A 22,768-nucleotide genomic window follows, 5' to 3' on the forward strand; every position below is an offset into this window, starting at 1 on the left:
GTCTCCCACCTCAAATATCTCAAAATATGTTATAGTCTATCCTCCATCTAGTTGCTCCCTAGACAACCATACATTCATCCTCCCTCACAACTAGCTCACCGTCAGAGAGATCCTCCAGAGAACCTCATGAAGACACTGGTTAAGAGTATACTGGGTGGTTGGTGACGGACGAACTCCATAGGATAGCCTATCCTTCCATAGTGGACACTGAATACACAGGCTCTATACTCTGCCTAGTTGCCGTAAACTCCCTCATCCATCCTTATTCTAGAGGCTCCAGTTAGTCGCTTATGCTCCTATACTGCCGTTGTTCCATTATACAACTTGATGTTGAGAATCTCATAATGGTAACTCATTCATCTAAGGATGAATTTGCATCACTCTTCCACTCGCTACACTAATGCTCATATTTGGAGTAAGTCTTGAGGTAACCGTCTCCAGTAAAGGCCAGAATGATCATTAAACCTTGGGATGTGAATGCATTAACAGATGAGTAAGTACCCTCCCTCTCTTTACAGCATTGGCAGGTGCATTCATCTCCGCAGGTACAGTTGTCTTTGCAGGTCTCATAGTTTTGACAGCATCTGCATCCTCCGGTTCTTACAGTATCTTTACATGGACATTGGCAGCTAGATTCATTGCAGTATTTACCAACTTGCTTGCCAGTACTTACTCCAGAAGGATTAACATAGCAGTAGGAGCCATTCTCCATCAGAAGCTCTGCATGTGTGCAAGGCCACCACCTCAGTACATCTAACCACCAGGGCCAGACTGTCATTCTCCAAGGGGTTCCCTTGCTATGCAATCGCAGAAAGTCACCATCCACAGACATTTCCCGGTTGCGCAGCAACAATTCCAGGGTCCCTGAGGCCGTCTGGTCGGCGTCACAAAAGACTCACATTCTGACTAGGTGTATTCACCACACCTTGGAAAATTCCTCGCTACACACCATTCTAGGTACCCTTGTTGCCTATGGACTCTCGCTGTTTTCGTCTCTCCAGAGCATCCTTTTGCTACACTCTACCGTCATCACTACATTTACTCGTTAATAAAATAATACACTCGCATATGTAAGCTCTACGCATTAGTTTCCTGCCTAATTCGTCATTCTTGGCTCCGCTTGTGATAGCCCAACGGGACAGCTCAGGCGGTAGGTAACCCAATAATCCCCTGGTGGTTCCTCCGGGGTAGTAAACGGAACGTTGAGCTAGTGGCCTGCATAAGGCTAGAAATTTGAGATAAAAAAGTAAAACGGCCGTCCTGTTTTAAAATTAGCCGAATTTGTGCATTAAAATCGCCATTTTCCCGACTTTTGACTTTGGGGGAAATTGCGACATCCAACAGCCGAATTTGTTGGAAAAACAGTCTCGCACAAATAGACAAACAAGTCGTACATGTAACAGAACGTCTTGTGCTCGAAATTAAACAAATAGTACAAAGCGGAAGGAATACTACAAAACCACTTTTGCTACACACTCAAAGTGGCATAGGATCAAAAAACACCGTTGTAAGCCATCATGTTAAACTTGTAAAAGAAGGATAAACACACTTTCTAGACATGGAAAATATGCAAGAGCCCTCACAGGCGATCAAACCAGAAGGAGAAACTTCCTCCGGCCAACAAAGTCTTGGATCTTCCAATGCATTACATGCTGGTCAACCTGGAGCTATTCCAGGCACTGGAATTCCAAACGGAGGACAGGAAGGAACCTCTGGGGAACCTAGTACAAATCCACAAATGTATTATCAAAATCCAATGATGTACGCAATGTACTCGCAAGGAGGAGGGCAAGGAACGGTGAATGCGGCAAACAATCCGCAAATGATGCGAATGAGACAACCAGGGCTATACTATTATCCAATGGGAATGCAAGCAGCACAGCAACAACCTCAACAGCAAGGTGGCCAAGGAATGCCAGCTGGCATGCCAAATTATATGATGACCTCAAAGTTCATGCCTCAATATAGCGCATATTTGGGTCGAATGCAGTCTGGTGATGTTAAAAAAGAAGAGGGAGCAGCACCGGCAGGTGCTTCAGGTCCACAGGAAGCTGGTACTGATGTAACAGGTGGAGACAAGGAGGCAGATAAGAAGCTTCCAATTCGCTATCCAATGGGCATGATGCCAATGCAACAGGGAGCTCCAGGAATGCCTCTACCACAGGCAAATCAGGGTATGCCCATGCAGCACGGAGTTGTGCCCACGCCACAGCCTATGCATCCTGGAGTAGGATCTGCTGGTACTCTACAGGGTGCACCACCTGGAATGCAATTTCCAATGCCACCGTATGGCATGCAGCCTGGAATAGTTGGTCCAAGTGGAATGTATTATGGTCCTCGTTTGATGGTTGGTAATGCAATTGATGGAATTCCAGCCCTCAGACATGCAAGTAGTCAGTTCAAGAGTGTACATCAAATGCTTGATGCACTTGCTACACAACCACGCAAGAAGAAGAAACCACAGCGTTCCCGTGAGGTCAAAAATGAGGATCCAGATTTTAAAAATGTACTCCAAGAGTACTTTTCAGCTGATGGTTCAGACGATGCAAGCGATGATGAATACGTTTTAGGAAGAGGTGTAAAGAGTTTGGAAATGAATGGGATTAGGAGGAGTGGTAGAACACGCACAAAAAATCAAAGGTATGATGAGTATGCTGAGTCTGACGCAGATACCTTTGAAGAACCCACTGTAAAGGTAAATGTAACTGGCCCTCGACGCAAGCGAGGCCCAGCATTGGGCACTCAGAACCGACGTCCAGTTAAACCTGCACCAAATCCGTATGCACGCACAAATTATGTGACATATGATAGCTCAGATGAAGGCTCACAATATTCCGCTGGACGCAAAGATGATGAAAACTTTGAAGGATATAATAAGGATGAATATGATATGGTAGTCTCTGGCTTATCCCTAAGACACCGCAAGCAGCGTATTAATTATGCAGAAATGGAAAATGAAGAGTACTCTGATGCCGGTTCTGTGGAAGAATCCGCTGAACAAAAGGAATCAACTGGTGGTATTGACAGAATTATCAACCACAGAGTTAATGATGAGGGTGAGACAGAGTACCTAATTAAATGGCAAGGTTTCGCACATATCCATAATACATGGGATTCCTATGAGAATTTGAAGGAATACAACGGCATTAGGAGGTTAGATAACTACATTAAGAGGCTCAAGAATCAGGAAGATAGGCAACGGTACATGAGTTTGGATGAAATTGAACAAGAAAATATCGCTGCTGGTTTGCAGAGACAAATCGATGAAGATGCATTACAAGCAGAAAGACTCATTGTGCACTACAAGGATGAAGAGACAGGAAAGTTAGTCTATCTTGTAAAGTGGCGCAGTTGCCCATATGACCAGTGCACTGAAGAAGAAGAGGATGTGCTCAGGGAACATGGATTCAGTGATTTAATTGATGCGTATCACAAGCGTGAAGACAGAATTTGTGGAGATGCTGCCAGGAGTATCCCATGGAATACACACTCTATTAGTTTGACAAAGTTTGAGCCTTATCTTCAGACGCCACCTTATCTATGCAACCCAGACTATTTGGAGCAGCTTGGATACATTCGCAGACCCGGTCCTGTGAAGGTTGAAGGAGCGCCTGGTGATGGAATGGTTAAACCGGAAGAAGTAAAGGGAGAGGTACCAGTACCAGGAAGAAAGCTCCGCGATTACCAGTTGACTGGTCTCAACTGGATGGTTAACCGCATGAAGCGTGGTCTTAGTGTCTTGTTGGCAGACGAAATGGGACTAGGAAAGACTGTCCAAACAATTAGTTTGGTTGGTCATTTCATGTACAAGGAATTTCTCATTGGTCCATATCTTATAATTGTACCTCAGTCCACCATTGACAACTGGATGAGAGAATTTGAGACGTGGTTGCCTCAGGCTAATGCTGTGTGTTACTATGGTAATGCTAGTGCTCGTGAGATTATAAGACAGAGGGAACTTTGCAGAGTTTTTGTACCCGGAAAGGGTGAACGTTATCGCTGCGATGTTTGCATTACGACTCCATCGATTATTAATGCCCCTGTCGACCTTGAATTTTTGCGTAGAATTTCATGGCAACTTATGGTTGTTGATGAAGCCCACCAACTCAAGAATAAGCATTCAAAGCGTTTTGTAGAGTTGATGCAGTTTATGGCTGACTACAAGTTGTTGTTGAGTGGTACGCCTTTACATAATAACTTGGAAGAACTTTGGACCCTTCTTCACTTTATCAATCCGCAAATATACACTTACTATGAAGATTTTAGACGGAGATATAGTGATGTTGAAAATCCTGCTGCCATTGGAGAGAATAAGCAAAAGCAGCTATTGTCACTTCAGCAGGAATTACACGAATTTGTCCTTCGTAGGGTCAAGAGAGATGTTGAGAAGTCCCTTCCGAACAAAGTTGAGCGCATTTTGCGTGTGGAACTTTCACCCATGCAGATTGAGTGGTACAAGAATATTTTGGCCAGGAATTACGAAGAATTGGCCAAGAATAGTGGTGGTTCGAGGAGCTCACTACAGAACATATGTATGGAACTCAAAAAGGTTTGCAATCACCCATTCTTGTGTTATGAACCAGAAGATCGGCAGCAATGGCTCAATGGTCTCATTTATGGTTCTGGAAAAATTTGTCTCCTGGACAAGTTACTGCAGAGACTTAAAGAGAAGGGACATCGCGTTCTCATTTTCTCACAAATGGTTCGCATGTTGAATATAATTTCAGAGTACTTAACTCTTAGAGGATTTAAGCACCAGCGCCTAGATGGCACTATGGGCAAAGAGGTTAGAAAGAAGGCTATGGACCACTTTAATGATCCAAACAGCGATGATTTCTGTTTCCTTCTTTCGACAAAGGCAGGTGGTCTTGGTATTAATCTTACCACTGCTGATACTGTCATTATTTATGACAGCGATTGGAACCCGCAAAATGATTTGCAAGCGGAAGCTAGAGCACACAGAATTGGTCAAACTAAAACTGTTCAGATTTATAGGCTTGTGACAAAGGATAGTATAGAACAGACTATTTTGGAGAGAGCCAAAACGAAAATGGTTCTAGACGCCCTCGTTGTTCAGGGTCTCAACAAAAAGAGTGATGCTGTGGTATTTCAAGATGATATGGGGAAATCAGGTTTCTCCAGAGAGGAGTTGGCAAAGATTCTCAAATTCGGTGCATCTAAACTCTGGTCTACTGCCAACCCCGCCAAAGCCTCTGCCGATGGTCTGGACATTGATTTGGATAAGGTTTTGGAGGAAGCTGAGTTGACAAAGGAAAACGACAGCGATTTAGCCGCAGACTTGTTGAGTTCCTACACGAACATCACAGAATTCAGATATGAACCACCAGAGGGCCAGATTGAGGCATCTTCTGAGAATGACAAGGAGTTTTGGGAAGCAACAATCCCTCTCGAGGAGCGTGTCAAGCTTAAGAAAAAGAAGGAAGAAGAGCTCTTGGTCATGGGACCAAGGAGAACCAGAGCGAAGGAGGTTGGTGCCATGGAAACTGATGACTTTTCTGATGATGAGGGAGATGCAGACTTCCAGCCACGTAGGGGCAGAAGAGCTAGCACCGAAGAAGGCGCACAAGAAGAGGTGGGAAGTCGCAAGCGTGGCCGCAAGGTTACCAAGAAGGTTGTTTTGACTGTCAAGGACCGTATTAAAATTCACAGATCGCTCTGCAAGTTTGGTGTTCCAGAACTCCGTCTAAAGGATATTCACGCTGATACCAAACTTACAAAGGTTGACCCTAGAGTCATTTTGAATGAATGCCAAAACCTTATTGATATGTGCAAGGCCAGGATAGCTTCTGCAGATGGGGAAGATGATGTAGTCGAAGAGGAGGAAGTTGATGCCGCTCAAAACAGTACTGTGGCTGCTGCCAAGAAGAGGTCCAGGAGATCATCAAAGACCATTGAACTAGGCGAAGTAAAAATTTCACCTGCAGATTTCTTGGAGAAGTTGACGTTATTAGAAGCTCTAGAACAATGGGGACGTTCCCAAGGTGGACCCAACTGGGCAAAACTTGAAAATTCTGAGCTTACTGTCCCATCTGAAATCATTGAATACATGAGTGAGGGTAAGGAAACGTGGACAAATGACGACTGCATCAACCTACTCAAGCTTGTTCATATTTACGGTTATGGATACTGGACGCTAATGTGTGCAGATAAGACACATTGCGTAGGTGTTCTCAAGGATTTGAAGCATGATCGAGCAAAGGCACGTGCTCTTCGCATTCTCAAGGTGCTCTTGGATTACAGGAGTGGACATGTTATTGCTAAACCAACCAAGAGAAAGAAGGCCAAGGTTCCACAAGAGGGTGAATCTGGGCAGCCTGTAGTTGTGCCAGCCGGAGAACCCTCCGAGCCTGATGCTAGCGGTGATGTGGCTACTGCAGGAGACGACGATGGAGAGTCTAGTACAATCTCAATTGAGGATATGCTAATTTCAGGGGAGCCGTTGCACAAGGAACACTATCCTTTGGCTGTAAAGTGGGCACTCAAGGGATCTAGAGATATGCTCAAGAGGCTAAAGCATCTAAAGGAGGAATGCAAGGGTGAACCTCTGGAGAATGAGCAACTCAGGGGAGAATTGGAAAATGCAATTCCAGAGCTAAATAAGCTCATCGAAGCTGCTGTTGGCATTTGTACAGATGAAGGAACCGCAACCAAGCTAAAGTCTGCTTGCTGGAGATTTATTGCAAAGCTTGTAAATGCCACACCTGAACAGGTTCAAGCATTACATGAGGGTAATGCAGAGTCTGTCTAGATGGTAATTTGTCTTGTTTACATGTTTATAAAATAGTGAGATTTACCGTTGATAGAGTACAAGAGTTGTCAACGTACATGCATGAAAATGGAGTGTTGCATACAAGTGACCATTTCCGAGTACAAGTACCAGACAGGCTTTACAACTGATTACTGCGTTTCCTGTTGTTAGTAACATTCCTGGTAGCAATAAGCTGCGTCGTCTGGTATCCCCTCCGTGACCCACTGCTGCGTATGCTCTAATTTGTTATGTATTGGGAAAGTGACAAACTATTCAAGATAAGTTTGCTACTTCCTCTCGCAGTGCTAACAGTCTGGAACCATTCAGAAACGCAAAATCCCGTTAATATCGCGCTATTGGACCAATCACTACGTACTCAACAATCTACCAGATGCTTCCTGTTCATTACGAATCGCTACTTATTCCATGCACCTGGATATTCATAAACACGCATCCATAAGACGAAATTAGCATACAAACCATCGGCAATGCCAGTAGTCTGCGATTGGAAACATCACTAGTGTTTAACTGCATTATAAATGTTCGACTATCTGACTAGTGGGAGTTTAGGCAGAGACTTCCTCCTCTTCCAGATGAACAGCCTCAGGTTCAGCATGCACTTTAACCTTGCTACCAGCAAGATGTTTGCGGTCATCCGACTTGAGATCCTTGGTCTTTACTTCTGAGCCAACGAGCTTCATGAACTCCTCCCTCACCATAGCTAAGGCCTGGAGCTTATCCATGAGTTCTTCAGCAGCATAGGGATTCTTTGCTTGTTTTGCCTGTGTGTGGAGTTCCTCCATCTTGGAGTCTAGGAACTCCATGCTACAGCAAAGTCCAGAGGCCTTCCTGGCGGTCCATTCAGCAGCTGGAGTATAGACATTGCGAACCAGAAAGTTACAGTTGCCATTGAGATCACAAGCATCCATGTAAAGAGCGTAATCGTGAGTCTTCATAACAGCTGCTTGGCAAACTCTCAAGTGCATATCCAACTCGGCCCAAAACGACTGAGCGTGTCCGCTTAAAGCACTGGCACCGTGTTGAAATCCTGCAACAAAACCTTCAGCAACCATCTTGTTGATAAATTCTGATTTCTTCTTCCTTCGTCTATTCTAGTGGGGTCTGCATGGGCCCTCCTCTTAATCCGCGGCGACTTCTCCAAACTGGATCACCTTTACGCAAATATGAGAGCAGAATTGGGATCCTAAAATTGTATATTTATATCAAATTCTGCACAGTTGCAGTAACTGACCGAAATCCGGAGATCCAGGTCATTCTTTGTGTGGCCCACCTGGAAGGGTTATGCAACTGCAGAGACGATTTGAATGGAGCCTGTTCGGTTTAACGAGTTCCTGAAGGCACCCTATGGTGTATATAACCTTTATGCGCGCGGGTTGAGTTGCATAATCCTGCCATTTTCTCTCTTTTTTGGATTATTCAAAAACAGAGAGTTTGCAAGGAAACTAGAGGTTATACATCCACAATTTATGTTCTGCATCATAGATTAGTATTAGTCTAGGGGGATTCCTGCGTAGAGTTGGCGTTTATCCCTCAAATTTTGCTCCACGGCTCCCTCCATCTTTCCGGACGTTAGACATCCCAAACTCCGGCTGCTTTATGGCAACTATGCACTTGAGTGGCTTCAGTAGTCTTTAACTCCAAAACGATGGGTCGCAGTTGATGTTGGCTCTGAATGAGGAGTTAACAGTGCAAGAGGTTGTCCCTGTAAGCTTTGTTTAATGCGTAAATTGTTGTAAATGTACCGCATTCATACATGTGTCCATTACAGCACTAATTTTGCTATAATGGTTTGAAAGATGGGTTTTTGTAGTCTGGGATTATCTTACAAGAGAGGAACTTGGTAGAGGCTAAGGAGATTATCCCCTTGAAATGACCTTTTGCCAAGGCTATACATTCCTATATGAGAGTTTTAACCTTAAAATTGCGGAATGTGCACGTTACTTATCCGTTGGCCAGAGAAGATGCATTGCATGCAAGATACAAATTTCCATTTACCGGACAGGTTTTGCTGGAATAATGGACCCTTCTTCCTCGTAAACGCCGGAAATTTTGCCATAATTTCCCCTAGATAATAATTGTCCTTGATATATCTCCCTTTATTGCCAAAAGGAGATCCATTTTGTTCTCTAATTTGCACTAATTAATCTGCCCTAGGTGTAGGTGTTGGTTTATATGTGCGTTATTAATTCCTACCCTTCTTGACTCCTACGGATTTTCCGTAGGTTTTGGGGGCCTTCAGACCTTCTAGAAGCAGCGGTTCTCCGACGTTTTATTATATTCCTAATCCTTATTACTTTGTCGCGAGAAAATTCGAGCTCGTTTTCCACTTCCTCCTCTTCAAGAGGTTCTTCCTCTTTGTCGAGGTTTCCGAGGAATCTCCCAAAGATGTCTTCCAGCTTTTCTTCTGGAGCTCTTTCTTCAACTCCTCTTCTTCGATCGTGAGTTACCGAATCAAAGGTGGTACGTAGTACTCTAGTCTGCATGTAGGCTCTGATTTTTGTGGGCAAAGCTATTTTCTCTAGGTGCTTCGCGTGGTATTTTGTAACCAATCCATCCCAAGAATATACTATTGGAACGGTGCATGCTGGCATATTACTAATTTGCACTAAATATATCCGTTGGTAGGGATTCTTAAACAAGAAAGGAGGTCTCTGCCAGTGGTTTCCCCGGACAAATCATCCTTCCATCAGATATTTTGCTGATGAGAGACATACCTGAGAGATATTCGTGTCTGGCGAACGAATCTCTCTGTTGGCTAGCTTGGTCACTCAGTTGTTCCTGCGAGCAAACAGTCACATCAACTGCTGGTTTTTAAATGCATAATTTGAGAAATACCATATAACGTAGTTTTGAATACTAGAACCTAGAAGGCTAATTATTGAAAAGAAGAGGAGCCTCTATATCTCAATAAAGGTAGTTACAGCTGATATAGATGAGTTCAAGAGCTATTCAGTGAATTGGAGCAAGAATAAACAAGCATGGCTACTCAATAAATAACACAATGATTATCATTTGTGTGATTTTGATGACCTTGTTTAGTCAGGTCGTGAAGAGTTATGCAATAATTGACATTTCAAAAAATGATGATGTCGCACATACTAGGCAATACGGAAGTTCAGATTTATATCAGACAGTCTATATCAACAAAATGGGCGAACCCGTAGGTTACATCGTGGACGGAGATACACTTGTATGGTCTCATGATAAGAACACGTTTTGTAGGCAATTCTCCCTTTACAAAATAAACGGGGTCAAGAAAATCGCATCTTTATTTATTGATAAAAAATTAGAACGTATTTATTTCCTCTACTTTTCTGGTGTTTATGCTAGAATTGGAGTATCGGACTATGCGAATATCTTTGACAGATTGGTAAAGGGAAGAGTATTTGATATTTCAGCTCCGGTTGACCACAATACTTTCATGGTACAGAAATATAGGCCATTCGGAAGTAGTTCAAGGATATATGTACCACGGAAAGACTTGGATGTGGTCAAGATTATGCAAGGGGATCAAACAATTTGGAAACCGAGGAACTGCGAAAAGGTAGAATCTTTTGTCATTCATGGAGTGCCTGGAAAGGAGAATCTATTGAGTGTCCTCATTAAAGAAGGGAGAGAATCTGAAGTCTACTACTTTGCAAAGGAAGAATCACAATGGAGAAAGGTCTCGAATGTTGTATTTTACGCTAAACTGAGCATTTTTGATATAGAAGCGGAAAACGAGAATTTTGATTCCGAAATTTCCAGACTTAGAGCAGAATTGGAGAGCTACAATAGTATGGAGGTAGATCAGGAGAATAATCCATACTCGGTAAGAGTGTAATTTTTAGTTAGAGTTTCGACCTTTTACTAATTTGTCTAGCACAAACTGGCGATACTTTCCTCTATTTTTAATATCCCATCCATTCCTCGCTCAAAATATAGAGCTATTTTCCTGCAACGATCGACCTCAATACCCCCTTTTAACATCACAAACCATCTGAACGATTACTTTGTGTAAAAGTAAATGCAGTTATTCTCTTAGACCTCTTGATATTCCTTAAACATACACTTACAACGACACCCTCTAGAAAAATTCTGGTAAGTCTTGAGATATCTGGAAAACTGCCAAAGGAAGCCAGAAAAGTTGTATACGCAGGAACCCCCGGCGTAATAAACTCGTAGAATCCAACTACAGAGTTTTTCATCCAATTGCATTTATATATAATGTGAAAGATGATCCTTGTTGATTAGCGACAAGAACCTGAACATTTTGTCTAGCCATGTATATTCTAGAAAAGACACAGACTAGTATACATTAAAATCAATCAGATTTTGATCCGGCAAATTTTGCCAATATTATGGAGCTTGCTTGTATGATCATTCTTTGCACTCGTTCTCCATCTTCTACTAGTTTGTTCAAAGTTTCCAAGGCGGTGCTGAGCGTGTATTCATCGCCTCCAATGTAAAATTTTACATGTTTGTCATCGTCTTTCAGGAGTTGCATAAGACGGGAGTAGTTCAAAAGTGCCTCCCTTATGTTATGCATTCCAGATTCCTAATTTGCTAGTGTGACAGGAACGAAAAGCTTACCGCGGCGAAGTGTATCTTCTTGTCTACCTCAGAAACATCTTCAGCAGTTGGAGTGAATATGACGTTGAGATCCTTTTCATGTGCGACATGCGCTGGTGCATGGTGTTTTGCGGTCGTTTGTACCTCAAGGGGTGACCACGACCCCTTTGAAAATGGGCTTATACTGAAGCTATGCTCCGGCTGTTCCTTCGTAATAGGGACCTTTCCGTCAAGTATAAACGCAGCATGCGACTCATTGTGGATAGGATAGACCGTCTGAGCTCCATTGACCTGTTCGTACGACGAATCTGTGCGATCAAAGCCTTGGTGAAACAAGAGTTTTGCACCCTGCCTCGCAGTACCCGCTACATGGAAGGATTTACCACAAATGGCGATGAGATAGAGGCATAACGTGAGCCTGTAAAACGATTTGAGATTCGACATGCTTAAAAATCGGTGCAATCGTACACACAAAGTTGGTGAGAGGAGAGATTAAAAGGGCAAAAATATGTGAAGCTCATCGATGCGAATTTGACGGTCACAGTGCCCACAAATTTAGAGTAAATGGAATAGACAGTGTGTGGCACCCCTGCCCAAGGCGCCGCGCCCTGGGAGCCTTTCCGACCAGATTCAGTATTTAAATCATCGCAACTTTGATAAAACAAGACCAGAAGGACGTATTTAGGAGGTTACATGCGTCCATCTAGGTCAAATTTGTGGACCACAGGACCTCTCGGTTAATTGGTCGTTATCTATGCCAAAAGGATATTTATCAAGGTTAAAATGACGTAGATATTGCTGGTAAAAAAGATGACTCTTATAGGCGGAGCTTTCGGGGAACGACTGAACGAATTTCTGGTATGTTGCCAATTTTTCCAAATTTTCACCTACAGAAATTAATTTGCAAGCCCAGCTGCGAAAAATGCAAAAGAGCAAGAAGTTTTGAGCCGGATGTTACACAGAATGTGAGCTCAAGACCAGGTACTGCTCAGACTGTGGGCAAAGAAGCCGTTGGTAACGAGACATTTTACGATTCGTTAGAGACTGTTTGTGCTTCTCCTGGACCTCATTCTGCAAACAATGCAAATACTACGTATGAAAGCTCTGCAAAGAAACACAAACATGGCAAGAGTGCGCGGGAGAACTATTTTTTGGCACTGCGCAAGTCTATTAGCAGCGGTGTAGAATCTATCAAAAGAAAGGCAGGTTTGGATCTCTACTTTTTTTTGAGGAGTGAAGATGAACTTTTGGATCTAAAGAGAAGGTTAATTGATCTTCCACCCTCAGAAGAAGTTGAAAATGTGCCAGCAGTTGTTGACGACGACCGACAGGAGAAGTTGGAACGTGAATATAACAGGAAAATGGCCTCTCTGGACGTTGCAACATTGACAGCTTACAAATGTTCTTCAGCACCTGCACCAGAGCCTCCTGTTGAAATTGGAGTGAATGTACAGGCAGTAGATGCTACATCCTTATCGCATGTTACAGCTGTTTTTTCCACACCATCGGTGCAGGAGCCACCAACACCAATCGTTTCTGAACCTATTAATTTATTTAGAGGATCCACTGATGCTAACAAGCCATCTGGGAATCTCTTTGGTGATACTAGTAACATCTTTGGAGGTTCGACAGATATCAAGAGCGATAATATATTCAGTGGAATATCTACTGAATCATCTTCTAATATTTTTGGAGGCTCTATAGACACCGGAAAGTCGAACATTTTTGGAAGTTCCGCAGACACAGACAAAAGTAGCAATATTTTTGGATCTTCTTTTGACTCTGACAAGTCTTCCAGCTTGTTTAAATCTGATGATTGGAATAAATCCACAAACCTGTTTGGCAAAACTACAGATGTGGATAAATCCAGCAACTTATTTGGTGCGACGACTACTTCTACGGATGCAGGTAAATCCACAAATTTGTTTGGGGGAGCTACTGAATCGGTAGACACTGAAAAATCTACAAGTCTATTTGGTGCACATAGTGAGGTTTCATCTACAAACATTTTTGCTAGTACCAAAGACAAAGGTGGAGTTTCGACCAACATCTTTGGAGGGACGACTGAAGGAACATCTAGCAACCTGTTTGGAAAACTTACAGATTCTGAAAAACCCACAAATCTCTTTGGCACATCATCTACGGATTCAAGCAATGTTTTTTCCACTACAACAGACGATGAGGTAAAAAGTACCAACATATTTTGGACTCAGGAGACAAGGGATTCCCCCAAGATCTTGGATGTTACAAATGTTGACTCTTCGGATGAAGACGACACCGTTACGGTAGTCGCGAATTCTTCACCCAAAGAAGAAGAAACGCCGAAAGAGGACGAAGAGTCTCAAGAATTGCACTCTGAAAAGGACCCAGAAGCTGCTCAACATAGTGAAGATGAAACAAAGGATAATGTTCCAACAGATTCGGTACCAGATGCAACCGAGGTTCAATCAGCCAGTGAAAATGCAGACCAAGAGACTCCAAAGTTGCAAGATGACGAGGCATCATCATCTAGTGAGGAAGAGGGTGCCATACCAGAACCACATGAAGATGCAAAGACTGAACCCGAAAAGACAACAGATTCAAACGTCACAGCTCCAGTGGATGATGAAGAAAAGGAGAACATACAAGAAAAGCCTCAGACAGAAGACTCAACTGAAAAGGAAAATGTTACAACAGAGAAACGAAACATTTTTGGTACAACCTCCGACACGGCAGTCAAGAATTTATTCAAGGCTAATGAATCACCAATGAAGAATATATTTGGTGAAAGTGAATCATCGGTCAAGGATATTTTCGGACCTAAAAAGGGTAAAACAGCCTCGTCCGGCTCTGCAAGCTCTGGCATATTTTCAAATGCAGCAAATGTAAAGAATATTTTTGGAGCCACCAGCAAGTCTAACTTGTTTGGGAGTACTACCGATGCCAGTAAATCTAGCAACCTCTTTGGGAGCACTACTGCTACATCTACAAGTTCAACTAGCCTTTTTGGAGGGGCTAGTGCTACGACAAGCACGGATGCTAGCAAAAGCACAAACTTATTTGGCGGGTCTACGGATACCACAAAGAGTACAAGTTTGTTTGGTGGATCGACTGATACTAGTAAATCCACTAACCTATTTGGTACCACAAGCACATCAACAGATGCTACAAAAACTACGAGCCTATTCGGAAGCGCAGCTGCATCGGTAGATACCGGAAAATCTTCAAACCTTTTTGCAAGTACAACCACGTCTGCGGACGCGAGTAAATCTACAAGCCTGTTTGGAGGAGCTACTGAAGGCACATCTGGTAGTTTATTCGGAAAAGGTCCGGGCCTATTCTCTATCTCTGGCAACATAAACACATCAATGCCTCAGGGAAATCCACTATTTGCTCCCAAGGAACCGACTTCAGACATCTTTGGCAAGGGTACAACTGGAGCCAACTTTGTCTTTGGACAATCAAACACAGGTACATCGCAGCAGACCCAAAGTAGCAACATTTTTGGTAATACCTCTGGGACTCCAAGTAATATTTTTGGAAACACATCCGGATTTGGTAGCTTTGGTTCCAACACATTTGGAGCAACCACGCCAGCTTTTGGTTCTGGGAATCTCTTTAACCAAACTGGTCAACAATCACAGGGAACATCCAACGTTTTTGGTTTTAATCAGAACAATGTGCAAAACTCTGGCAACATGTTCGGATCTTCTGGACAGGGCAACTTTGCAGTGCAAGGGAACAATTTCGGTTCTTTGCAGAGTCCCCAAATTTCAATTCCAGGCTTTGGACAGTCTATGAATCCTCAAACTGAGCAGAATATTGCCGCGAATCCATTCGCTGCTCAGTTCCTAAAGAATAAAAAGCCCCGAGGAAGAGGGCGGAGGTGATGTTAATTTCTGCACTATACGTTTATGTGTACACATTTTATTATTTTCATAGTCTACCATTTGCGTTTGTTTGTCTGACTAGACGCAGGCACTTGTAACGGATGAGGGACGATCCGCTCTTTGTGGACGGGGACACTAGGCTGAAATTCACGAACAAATGATGTAAAATATCGATATAAAGACAAAGAAATGTTCATTTCAGTCCCATTGCTTGCAAACAAGCGTCTGATTTACGCTTCCAGGTTCTTGAAGCCTCCGGGCTTCTTTAAAAGGGCAGAAATGCGCGAAAAACCTCATCGCAAAACTGGTCCGTTCGAGAATCCAGTTCGTAGATTCGTAAGACTGCGGGAAAAGGCGCGAATGTTCTCACAGCTCCCGGCTCCCAGGTATGTGTAGACAAATTCACCAATACGTCGCAGAAATGTGCCAATACCAAAGCCGATTGTTCCTACGCTTCTGCAGTCACTCGATTATGTCCCAAAAGTATCGCCAGAGGTGCTCACTAGACGTCTAGAGTTCCTTCTTGGACCAGAGGCAAAGGAACAGCAACTGCACGCAAAGATTAGAGAAGGACTAACGCCTTACCAAGCTGAATTATTCATGTGGGAGCGTCAAATGAGGGATTTGAGGAAGATTTACCGGGCCCAGTACTTCCAAAAATTGAGCCAAGTGACGGAAGAGGAGAGACTCAAGCAGTACAACATCCTCCTAAAGACCAGAACTGGTAGGCTCTTTGATCACTAATCGAGATTTCCAGAAAATTACAACAAGAGACAAGAGATTAGAAGGTCAATTCACGAGGAAAAGAAGCGAAGAGCCATCATTAGGGATACAATGAGAATCGAAAAACGAGGTATTCATTTAACCGCTTCCATTTTTAAATAAAACATTCCATAGTAACTCAATCCTTGGAACTCGGGAGACTCTCCAAGAGAAAGATTGCAAACATTTATTGGCTAAACAAGCTACAGACTGGAATGAACTATCAAGAGGATGGAACAGTACGCAGCGGAAAACTTACAGAGGATATCAGTGTTCCAAAACTTGCTAGTGAGTTGGGACACAAGGTTGAGGAATCCAAGAGTTTAAGGCATAAAATAATGGACGGGAACCTATTTTTCAGGTTTGTTGAACTAGTGGCAATATATGATAAACAGGGAGCTTCTAAAGGACTCATTTGAGTTACTTCCAGAAGACATGAACAGATTTGAAGACCCAGAAATCGAATTAGACACTCCATCAAAGAGAGCCGAAGTGGCTTACAGCCGACTTACAGGTTTGTTTATTTTATAGAGACCCTAAATGTCCATTGCATAATGCAAATTGTAATCGAAATTTGCAGATGCTGAAAAGTTGGAGCTTTTGGAGAAGAAAATCGCAATGCTCTCTGAGAAGATTGATGAGGATTCCAAGACTTTTGGAAAGTCCAAGAACGCCTTTTACATTCAACTCAGGGATCAACTAGAAGCTGCAAAACTTGCATATCTGGTTTGTTTTCATGCATGGAATGTATTACTCGTACACGTCTGTGGAGCACTAACAGGGTTTTTTATATGAATTATATAAATGGGTGAATCGGAGTATTGTGGCTAGTGTGTTGATAGTTGTTCATCTTGTTCTGTGGATAGTCTCTCTGACAGTGAGCTAGTTGTGAGGGAGGATGAATGTATGGATGAGGAGTAACTAAGGTACCGGTCTGCTCCCTTTGGTCGCATTGAGACTACTCATGGATCTCAGAGTTTTAAAAGAGGTATAAGATAACGTCAATAATGAATGTCTGCTACTATAGACATAAAGAAAAATGGCCACGAATGTGCATGTAGTGATACGAAGATTACTGTTACCACAAATGGAATTGGAGGTGTTGAAGGGTATGCCAAATATAAGTACACACATACAGACGGTGCGGATGAAAAGTTGGTTAAGTATGGAAACACTAGTCTTACATGGAGACTGAATGAAGATGAACGTGACTATAATGACACATTTTCACTCGACAAAGATACTCATATTCTTTCTGTATATTACTGGGACCAAGATAGGGGGCATAAGAAACCCATACTCCTGGAAGTAGCTGTTGGGGGTACATCACTTTATTATAAAAATGATGGAGAACACAATAACAGTACATGGACGCCAATAGAACTTGATAGTGATGATTTTCAATTTAGTGATGATGGTATACTGGCACTTCCTCCAGATAAACTTGAGGAAAAACTTCTGGAGCTCACCTGTAAGCTCTTCCATCCAGTTATTATAAATGTTACCGAGAATAAGACCGAAGTATCTTATCCCAACAAGTACTGTGAAAATGAGGGATGTAAGAACAAATGTCCTAAGGAGGTTAAAGTTACTGATTACCCTCTAGACGGTCTAAGTGGATACATAGTGAAGAGGCACACCTATAAAGATAATAAGACTTTTACCGTAACTGAATTCATAGGAGGACCTTCCGAAGGTGACGTTCCCAAAGGATTTTTTCCAATATTGGATGTTAAGGAAGTAATCGTTTGTTTTTCTCAGTGTGATACCAGTAAGCCCTTCCTGGTCTACATTGAGAGTGAGAATGGAGCTGCCAGAATATGGTCTAATAACTCTTGTAAGAGTGGTGGTAAATGGAAAGAAGTTGAGGATAAACTAGGAAAACAGAATCAAAGGGAAGCTGATAGTACTGATATTCTTAAAACTATTCTGGAGACCGCTAAAAAACTAGAGCAATCAGAAAGAGAATCAGGTTCTGAAACTGAAGAATCTGAAAAGGTTCAAGTAGAGCGTACTATAGAACTCGAAAAGAGGGGTGAAGAACAAGCTCCTGCGGATGGAACTAGAGTAGACACTTTTGAAAAACTATTGAAAGCACTTGGAGGAATTTTTGGTGAAGCTCTTGGTTATGGGCTAGCCGGTGCTATGGATGCATCTGAAGAACTCACTAGGGAGCTGATGGACCTCAAGGAACTAAAGGAGACCCTTGAATTGGCTACTGAACTTGGACTAGATGCATCAGCTTTAGCTCTTTACCTGACTGAGGGGGTTCTTAAACATATGCCTGTTCCTCAGCCTCCTACTGACTTATCTGACCAAGTTCCTGATACAGAGTCTGAGACCAAGATTCTCCTACAAGGTAATACTGTGGCTCAAATGGCTGAAGATGCTATTGATCGTGAAAGACTAAAACATCTTATTGTTACTCCTGAAGTTGATGATAATGAAACTGAAGCTGGCCCTGGTATTCCTCAACAAGCTTCTGGAGAGCATGTTACTACTGTGATTAGTGAAAGTGCTAAAGGTCAAGTTGCTAAACTTACTACTGCTGTTCCTATTGATAAAGGTGATGGAGTAGCCCCTAGTGAACCTGATCAAGGACTCGGTGTTAAAGATAGTGACGGAGGTACTGCTGGAGCCGGTGAAGCTGGACCTTCTGGAGGACCTCCCGTTAATCCTCCTCAACATGATGACTTATCTAACCAAGCTGATAGTCCTCAAGGTGCTCTTACTCCAACTCCTACTTCTGGAGATGGTGCTGCTGAAACTACTCTCTCTACTCCTACTCCTGAAGGTGAAGCTCAAGCTCTTGTTGTTGAATCTACCGTTGCTGCTACTAGTCTGTGGACAGCGTTTGGCTCTACCTCTGGTACCCTTGCCGGATCCGCTGCAACATTTTTTGTAGGATGGAAACTTTATAATCACTATAAAGGAGATCCTTGTAGCTACTCCTCACACACTACACCTTTCATAAAGACAACTCAAGGGAGCCTTAATCGACATTTTGAGCTCCAATTAGTGCAGGGAACCTTTTCATCTTTATTCTCCATGGATGTTCCATCTCGACATGGAGCCTCTATTGCTCACACATGGGCATTCTTATGGATCAAAACACATGTACAGACCTTTAAAATGCTCCAGAAACCCTAAAAACCTTTTGGAACGCTCCAGGGACTCGCTCGGCTCGTCCATTTTCACTTCGCCAATCTTCCGTCCAGCTACGGTGGCACCCTTGTCTACTCTCCACGTGACTATATACATCATCCATACATTCACAAACAAACTCTTTAGGAAGGAGAGGCGAAGCGAGAATGTGGTGACCAAAACTCGGTCTAGGAGGCTCACACTTTACACTTTAATAGCCCATTTAAAAGAATAAATTTATGTTTACGTAGAAGATGAAGCTGACTGTGAAAACTCTAAAGAATGTGCAGGTGGAGGTGCAAGTACAGGAAACCTCTACAGTCGAGGCTGTAATGGAGCAGATCGAGCAGCTCCTGCCTAATATGCCAGCGAAAACACAGAAGCTCATCCATTCTGGCAAGATACTCAAGAGAGAAATGCAAATTAAGGACTATCCGGACATCAAAGACGGTGATAAAGTCATTGTGATCGCCTCCAAAGTGGTTTGTTGTCTTTCAAGTCAAAAATACGGTCACAATGTGACGTATTCATGCCCTGAAAGTGGACTTTTCCAACGCATATTTTCAGGTTGAGTCCTCGGCTCCTCAGCCGGTGGCAAAGGTCGAGGAAAAGACGCCAGAGAGCACACCCGTACAACAAGAAGCTCCAGAAAAGTCAGAGCCCGTGTACGATAATCCGTCGTCCAAGCTCCTCATTGGCCAGGAACTTCAAGATGTGAGTTTTCTTCTCTGCACTGTCTATTCATTTAGAACGTGAATCGGATCTGCGAAATGGGCTTTGAGCGTGCAATGGTAGAGCGTGCAATGGCAGCTGCATTTAACAACCCAGAGAGGGCTGTAGAGTTCTTGTCAACGGTTTGTCTAGTTGGAGATTCTCATCGTTTTTAGGGACATATACCAGAGCCTGAGGCAATGGGAATGGATTTGCCCTCGATGGAACACTCGGGAGATATGCCACGTGTATGTTTGTGATGGAAAATGTAAAGTCTATAGACAAATGAGGACGTTATTCAGATGCTACAGTCCCATCCAATGTTTGAACAGCTTAGACAAGTCGTCCAGTCTGATCCTCAAATGCTTCAACAGCTCTTGGACAATATTGGACGAAATAACCCAGAACTTCTCCAGGTACGTTTAATGTGCAGTATCCGACCGTAAGGAGGATGTCCCGAAGAATGAGGTACTTTTCGAGTGGCACAGAGAAATGGTGATGGAATGTTGCATACGGCTATCCGGTGAGCTACTTGTGAGGGAGGATGAATGGCCAGCTACTGATGCTGAATAAGGATGGTACTGGAGCGGTACATTAGACTGGGACTGTAGATAAACATGGAGGAGGTGACTTGCCTAAGAATATGCTCTAAGAACTCTACTAATTATGGAAGAAGTAATCATTGAGCTTAAAAACAAGCCACCTATAGATACTACTACATATCAAGCAAGTACTTCTGCCGGAGGTGGTAATGTTAATATTACTGTAAAAAGATCTGAAGAGCCGTCTGGATCTGACTTCCTCAAGTATGAGCATACTCTACAGACTAAAGGAGAGTTTATATTAAAGGAAATCCAGGATAATGGTGGCAAAATCGATGTTATTGGACTTAAAGATGTTCCTAGGGTAACCTCGGTTTCCGCCTATTACTGGAAGCATGAGAATGGTGGTGGTCATACACCTAGTAAGGCCCTATTGGTTGAAGTGATAGAGAGAGGTGGAGCCAAGACATACTATGGAAAGAGTAATAGTGGAAAAGATTGGACTGGTCCACTTAATAACGGTTCTAAACCTCCACTCATCAATGGCGATATTGAAAGAACACTGGATGACCTAGTCTGCGAACATCACAACGCAGTAACCATGAATCTATCACATAATACATCTTCTGCTAGAGCTGGTGGAGATCCATATTGTTGCCGTTGTCATGGTATTAAGGATAGTATTGATCAGCGGAAGATCACTGTTAAGCAAAAGAATGTTTTTTGTAAACATCGTAAAAAAGCCAATTATTACGAACACTATATTTCTGGTAATTATCAAGTTGCAAAGATTAAATACTATCTCAAAGATACTGCTAATACTAATAATTCCAAGAATAGAAGACGTATAAAACTGAATGGACAAACATTTCCCATTCCTGGTGTAGAAAGTGTCTCTGCATTTTATTGCGGAGGAAACCCTGTACTTATTTACGTTGAAGCTACTGGACATTCCAATGCTACAGGTTGGTATACAAGGCAAAACGTTAGTAATAATAAAGATGAACCATGGGAAAAAGTAGGTCTCAAAGGCATAACACCTGAGAACTCTGGAAATCTTGGCTGTAGAGAATGGAATGAACTCATAAATTATCTTAGAGATTGTGGCTTGCAAGACTGTCCTGAAGAAACTGCTAAACAAGCTGGTAAAGCTTCTGAAGGCTCTGCTGGTAAAAATGGTGATGGAGAACAACACTCTACTGTTGATGGTAAGACTAAAGAAGATGCTGATCAGGCCGGAGAGGGTGCTACTGTATCTCAAGCTGGAGCTGAACAACCTCAAGGAGCTGCTGCTCCTCCTACTCCTCAACAAAAATCTACTCCTGCTGCTGAAACTACTGGTTCTGCTCAACCTACCGGCTCTTCTACTGAAACTACTGTATCTACTTCTCCTGCTGCTCTTGCTGATCCTGTTTCTGGTGGTATTACTATTACTGCTATTCTCACCGGATTAGGCTCTACCTCTGGCACTCTTGCCGGGGCTGGCGCAACATTTTTTGGAGGATGGAAACTTTATAATCGCTATAAAGGAGATCCTTGGGTTAGACAAATATAAGAGTCTATCGAGACACTCTAGATACTAGCTTGAGTACTTGGAAATGTGGAGTAGGATGTCTTAAAGGAGTACTACCATTACTATCTCTTGCAAGCCTCCATCATTTACAGATCAATACCTCTCCGTAGCCACTCTACACTCTCATTCCATTCATAAACTCATCCATAAATATACACTAAAAAATTTACAGAGCATAATTGAACATCAAGATGAATTCATGGACTTAATATCTTCCGGAGCTGAGGTGGAACCTTTTGGAATGCCCCTGGAGCGTCCAGACTCAGTAAATGACGAGAATAACCCGAACATAATATCGCTCACCGAATCAGAGATGGAAAGTGTACAAAGACTGGAAGCCCTTGGCTTCCCAAGACCCGCAGTTATTGAGGCCTTTCTTGCCTGTGATAAGAACGAACAACTTGCGGCAAACTATTTACTGGAGCATTTTGAGAATTAGTCTGCTTGGCCTCGGGAAAATCTGAATTGAGCCAACTTGCAGAAACGAGACTCCACAATTTGACAAGGAATTGATCATGCACTTGCAATTATATGGGAATTTCAGGACCGAGAGTTACTCGTGTATATTCAAGATACTCGGATTTTTCAACTAGAGATGTAACACTATCAATTTGTGTTGTCTATGCAACTGAGTCCGTGGTAAATGTTTGTCCTCACAGCAACGGTCTAGGAAGATTCATGGGTATATGAGAATGACCCATTACCTCCATTTTTATTCCGGCTGTAGCAGACACTCACTTGGCCTCCATTACAAGACCCTGTAGCTGCCTATTCTCTGTCATCCATGGGTGCTATGCATCAAGCCCTTTTCATGCCAATAAACGGG

At 42.8% G+C, this 22,768-nt stretch overlaps 8 protein-coding genes across 8 annotated transcripts, besides 1 other annotated feature; 6 read left to right on the forward strand and 2 right to left on the reverse strand.

Moving 5' to 3' along the window:
- Positions 1-1,183: 1,183 nt before the first annotated feature.
- Positions 1,184-6,769, forward strand: BEWA_040350 (helicase family member protein; the record flags this gene model as incomplete). Its single annotated transcript, XM_004833392.1, has 1 exon — positions 1,184-6,769. Exon 1 carries the CDS (start codon positions 1,559-1,561, stop codon positions 6,767-6,769), a length of 5,211 nt encoding a protein of 1,736 aa, XP_004833449.1. The 5' UTR covers positions 1,184-1,558.
- A 566-nt stretch (positions 6,770-7,335) lies between these two features.
- BEWA_040360 (hypothetical protein) lies at positions 7,336-7,842 on the reverse strand (the record flags this gene model as incomplete). Its single annotated transcript, XM_004833393.1, has 1 exon — positions 7,336-7,842. One exon carries the CDS (start codon positions 7,840-7,842, stop codon positions 7,336-7,338), a length of 507 nt encoding a protein of 168 aa, XP_004833450.1.
- Positions 7,843-9,791: 1,949 nt separating this feature from the next.
- Positions 9,792-10,613, forward strand: BEWA_040370 (hypothetical protein; the record flags this gene model as incomplete). The annotated part of the gene is made up of 1 exon (XM_004833394.1): positions 9,792-10,613. One exon carries the CDS (start codon positions 9,792-9,794, stop codon positions 10,611-10,613), a length of 822 nt encoding a protein of 273 aa, XP_004833451.1.
- A 480-nt stretch (positions 10,614-11,093) lies between these two features.
- On the reverse strand, positions 11,094-11,785 carry BEWA_040380 (signal peptide containing protein; the record flags this gene model as incomplete). Its single annotated transcript, XM_004833395.1, has 2 exons — positions 11,094-11,327; positions 11,363-11,785. 2 exons carry the CDS (start codon positions 11,783-11,785, stop codon positions 11,094-11,096), a joined length of 657 nt encoding a protein of 218 aa, XP_004833452.1.
- A 416-nt stretch (positions 11,786-12,201) lies between these two features.
- Positions 12,202-15,210, forward strand: BEWA_040390 (hypothetical protein; the record flags this gene model as incomplete). The annotated part of the gene is made up of 1 exon (XM_004833396.1): positions 12,202-15,210. One exon carries the CDS (start codon positions 12,202-12,204, stop codon positions 15,208-15,210), a length of 3,009 nt encoding a protein of 1,002 aa, XP_004833453.1.
- A 189-nt stretch (positions 15,211-15,399) lies between these two features.
- Positions 15,400-16,767, forward strand: BEWA_040400 (conserved hypothetical protein; the record flags this gene model as incomplete). The annotated part of the gene is made up of 6 exons (XM_004833397.1): positions 15,400-15,596; positions 15,630-15,934; positions 15,968-16,063; positions 16,108-16,333; positions 16,368-16,486; positions 16,553-16,767. The coding sequence occupies 6 exons, from the start codon at positions 15,400-15,402 to the stop codon at positions 16,765-16,767; spliced, it is 1,158 nt and encodes a 385-aa protein (XP_004833454.1).
- A 216-nt stretch (positions 16,768-16,983) lies between these two features.
- Positions 16,984-19,122, forward strand: BEWA_040410 (hypothetical protein; the record flags this gene model as incomplete). The annotated part of the gene is made up of 1 exon (XM_004833398.1): positions 16,984-19,122. One exon carries the CDS (start codon positions 16,984-16,986, stop codon positions 19,120-19,122), a length of 2,139 nt encoding a protein of 712 aa, XP_004833455.1.
- A 248-nt stretch (positions 19,123-19,370) lies between these two features.
- On the forward strand, positions 19,371-22,483 carry BEWA_040420 (uv excision repair protein rad23, putative; the record flags this gene model as incomplete). The annotated part of the gene is made up of 6 exons (XM_004833399.1): positions 19,371-19,598; positions 19,684-19,830; positions 19,866-19,970; positions 20,004-20,075; positions 20,109-20,243; positions 22,115-22,483. 6 exons carry the CDS (start codon positions 19,371-19,373, stop codon positions 22,379-22,381), a joined length of 954 nt encoding a protein of 317 aa, XP_004833456.1. The 3' UTR covers positions 22,382-22,483.
- Positions 21,686-21,807: a microsatellite.
- Positions 22,484-22,768: the final 285 nt, after the last annotated feature.

This window comes from Theileria equi, assembly GCF_000342415.1.
Source record: "Theileria equi strain WA chromosome 2 map unlocalized gcontig_1105316255037, whole genome shotgun sequence".
Classification (NCBI taxonomy): Eukaryota; Apicomplexa; class Aconoidasida; order Piroplasmida; family Theileriidae; genus Theileria; species Theileria equi.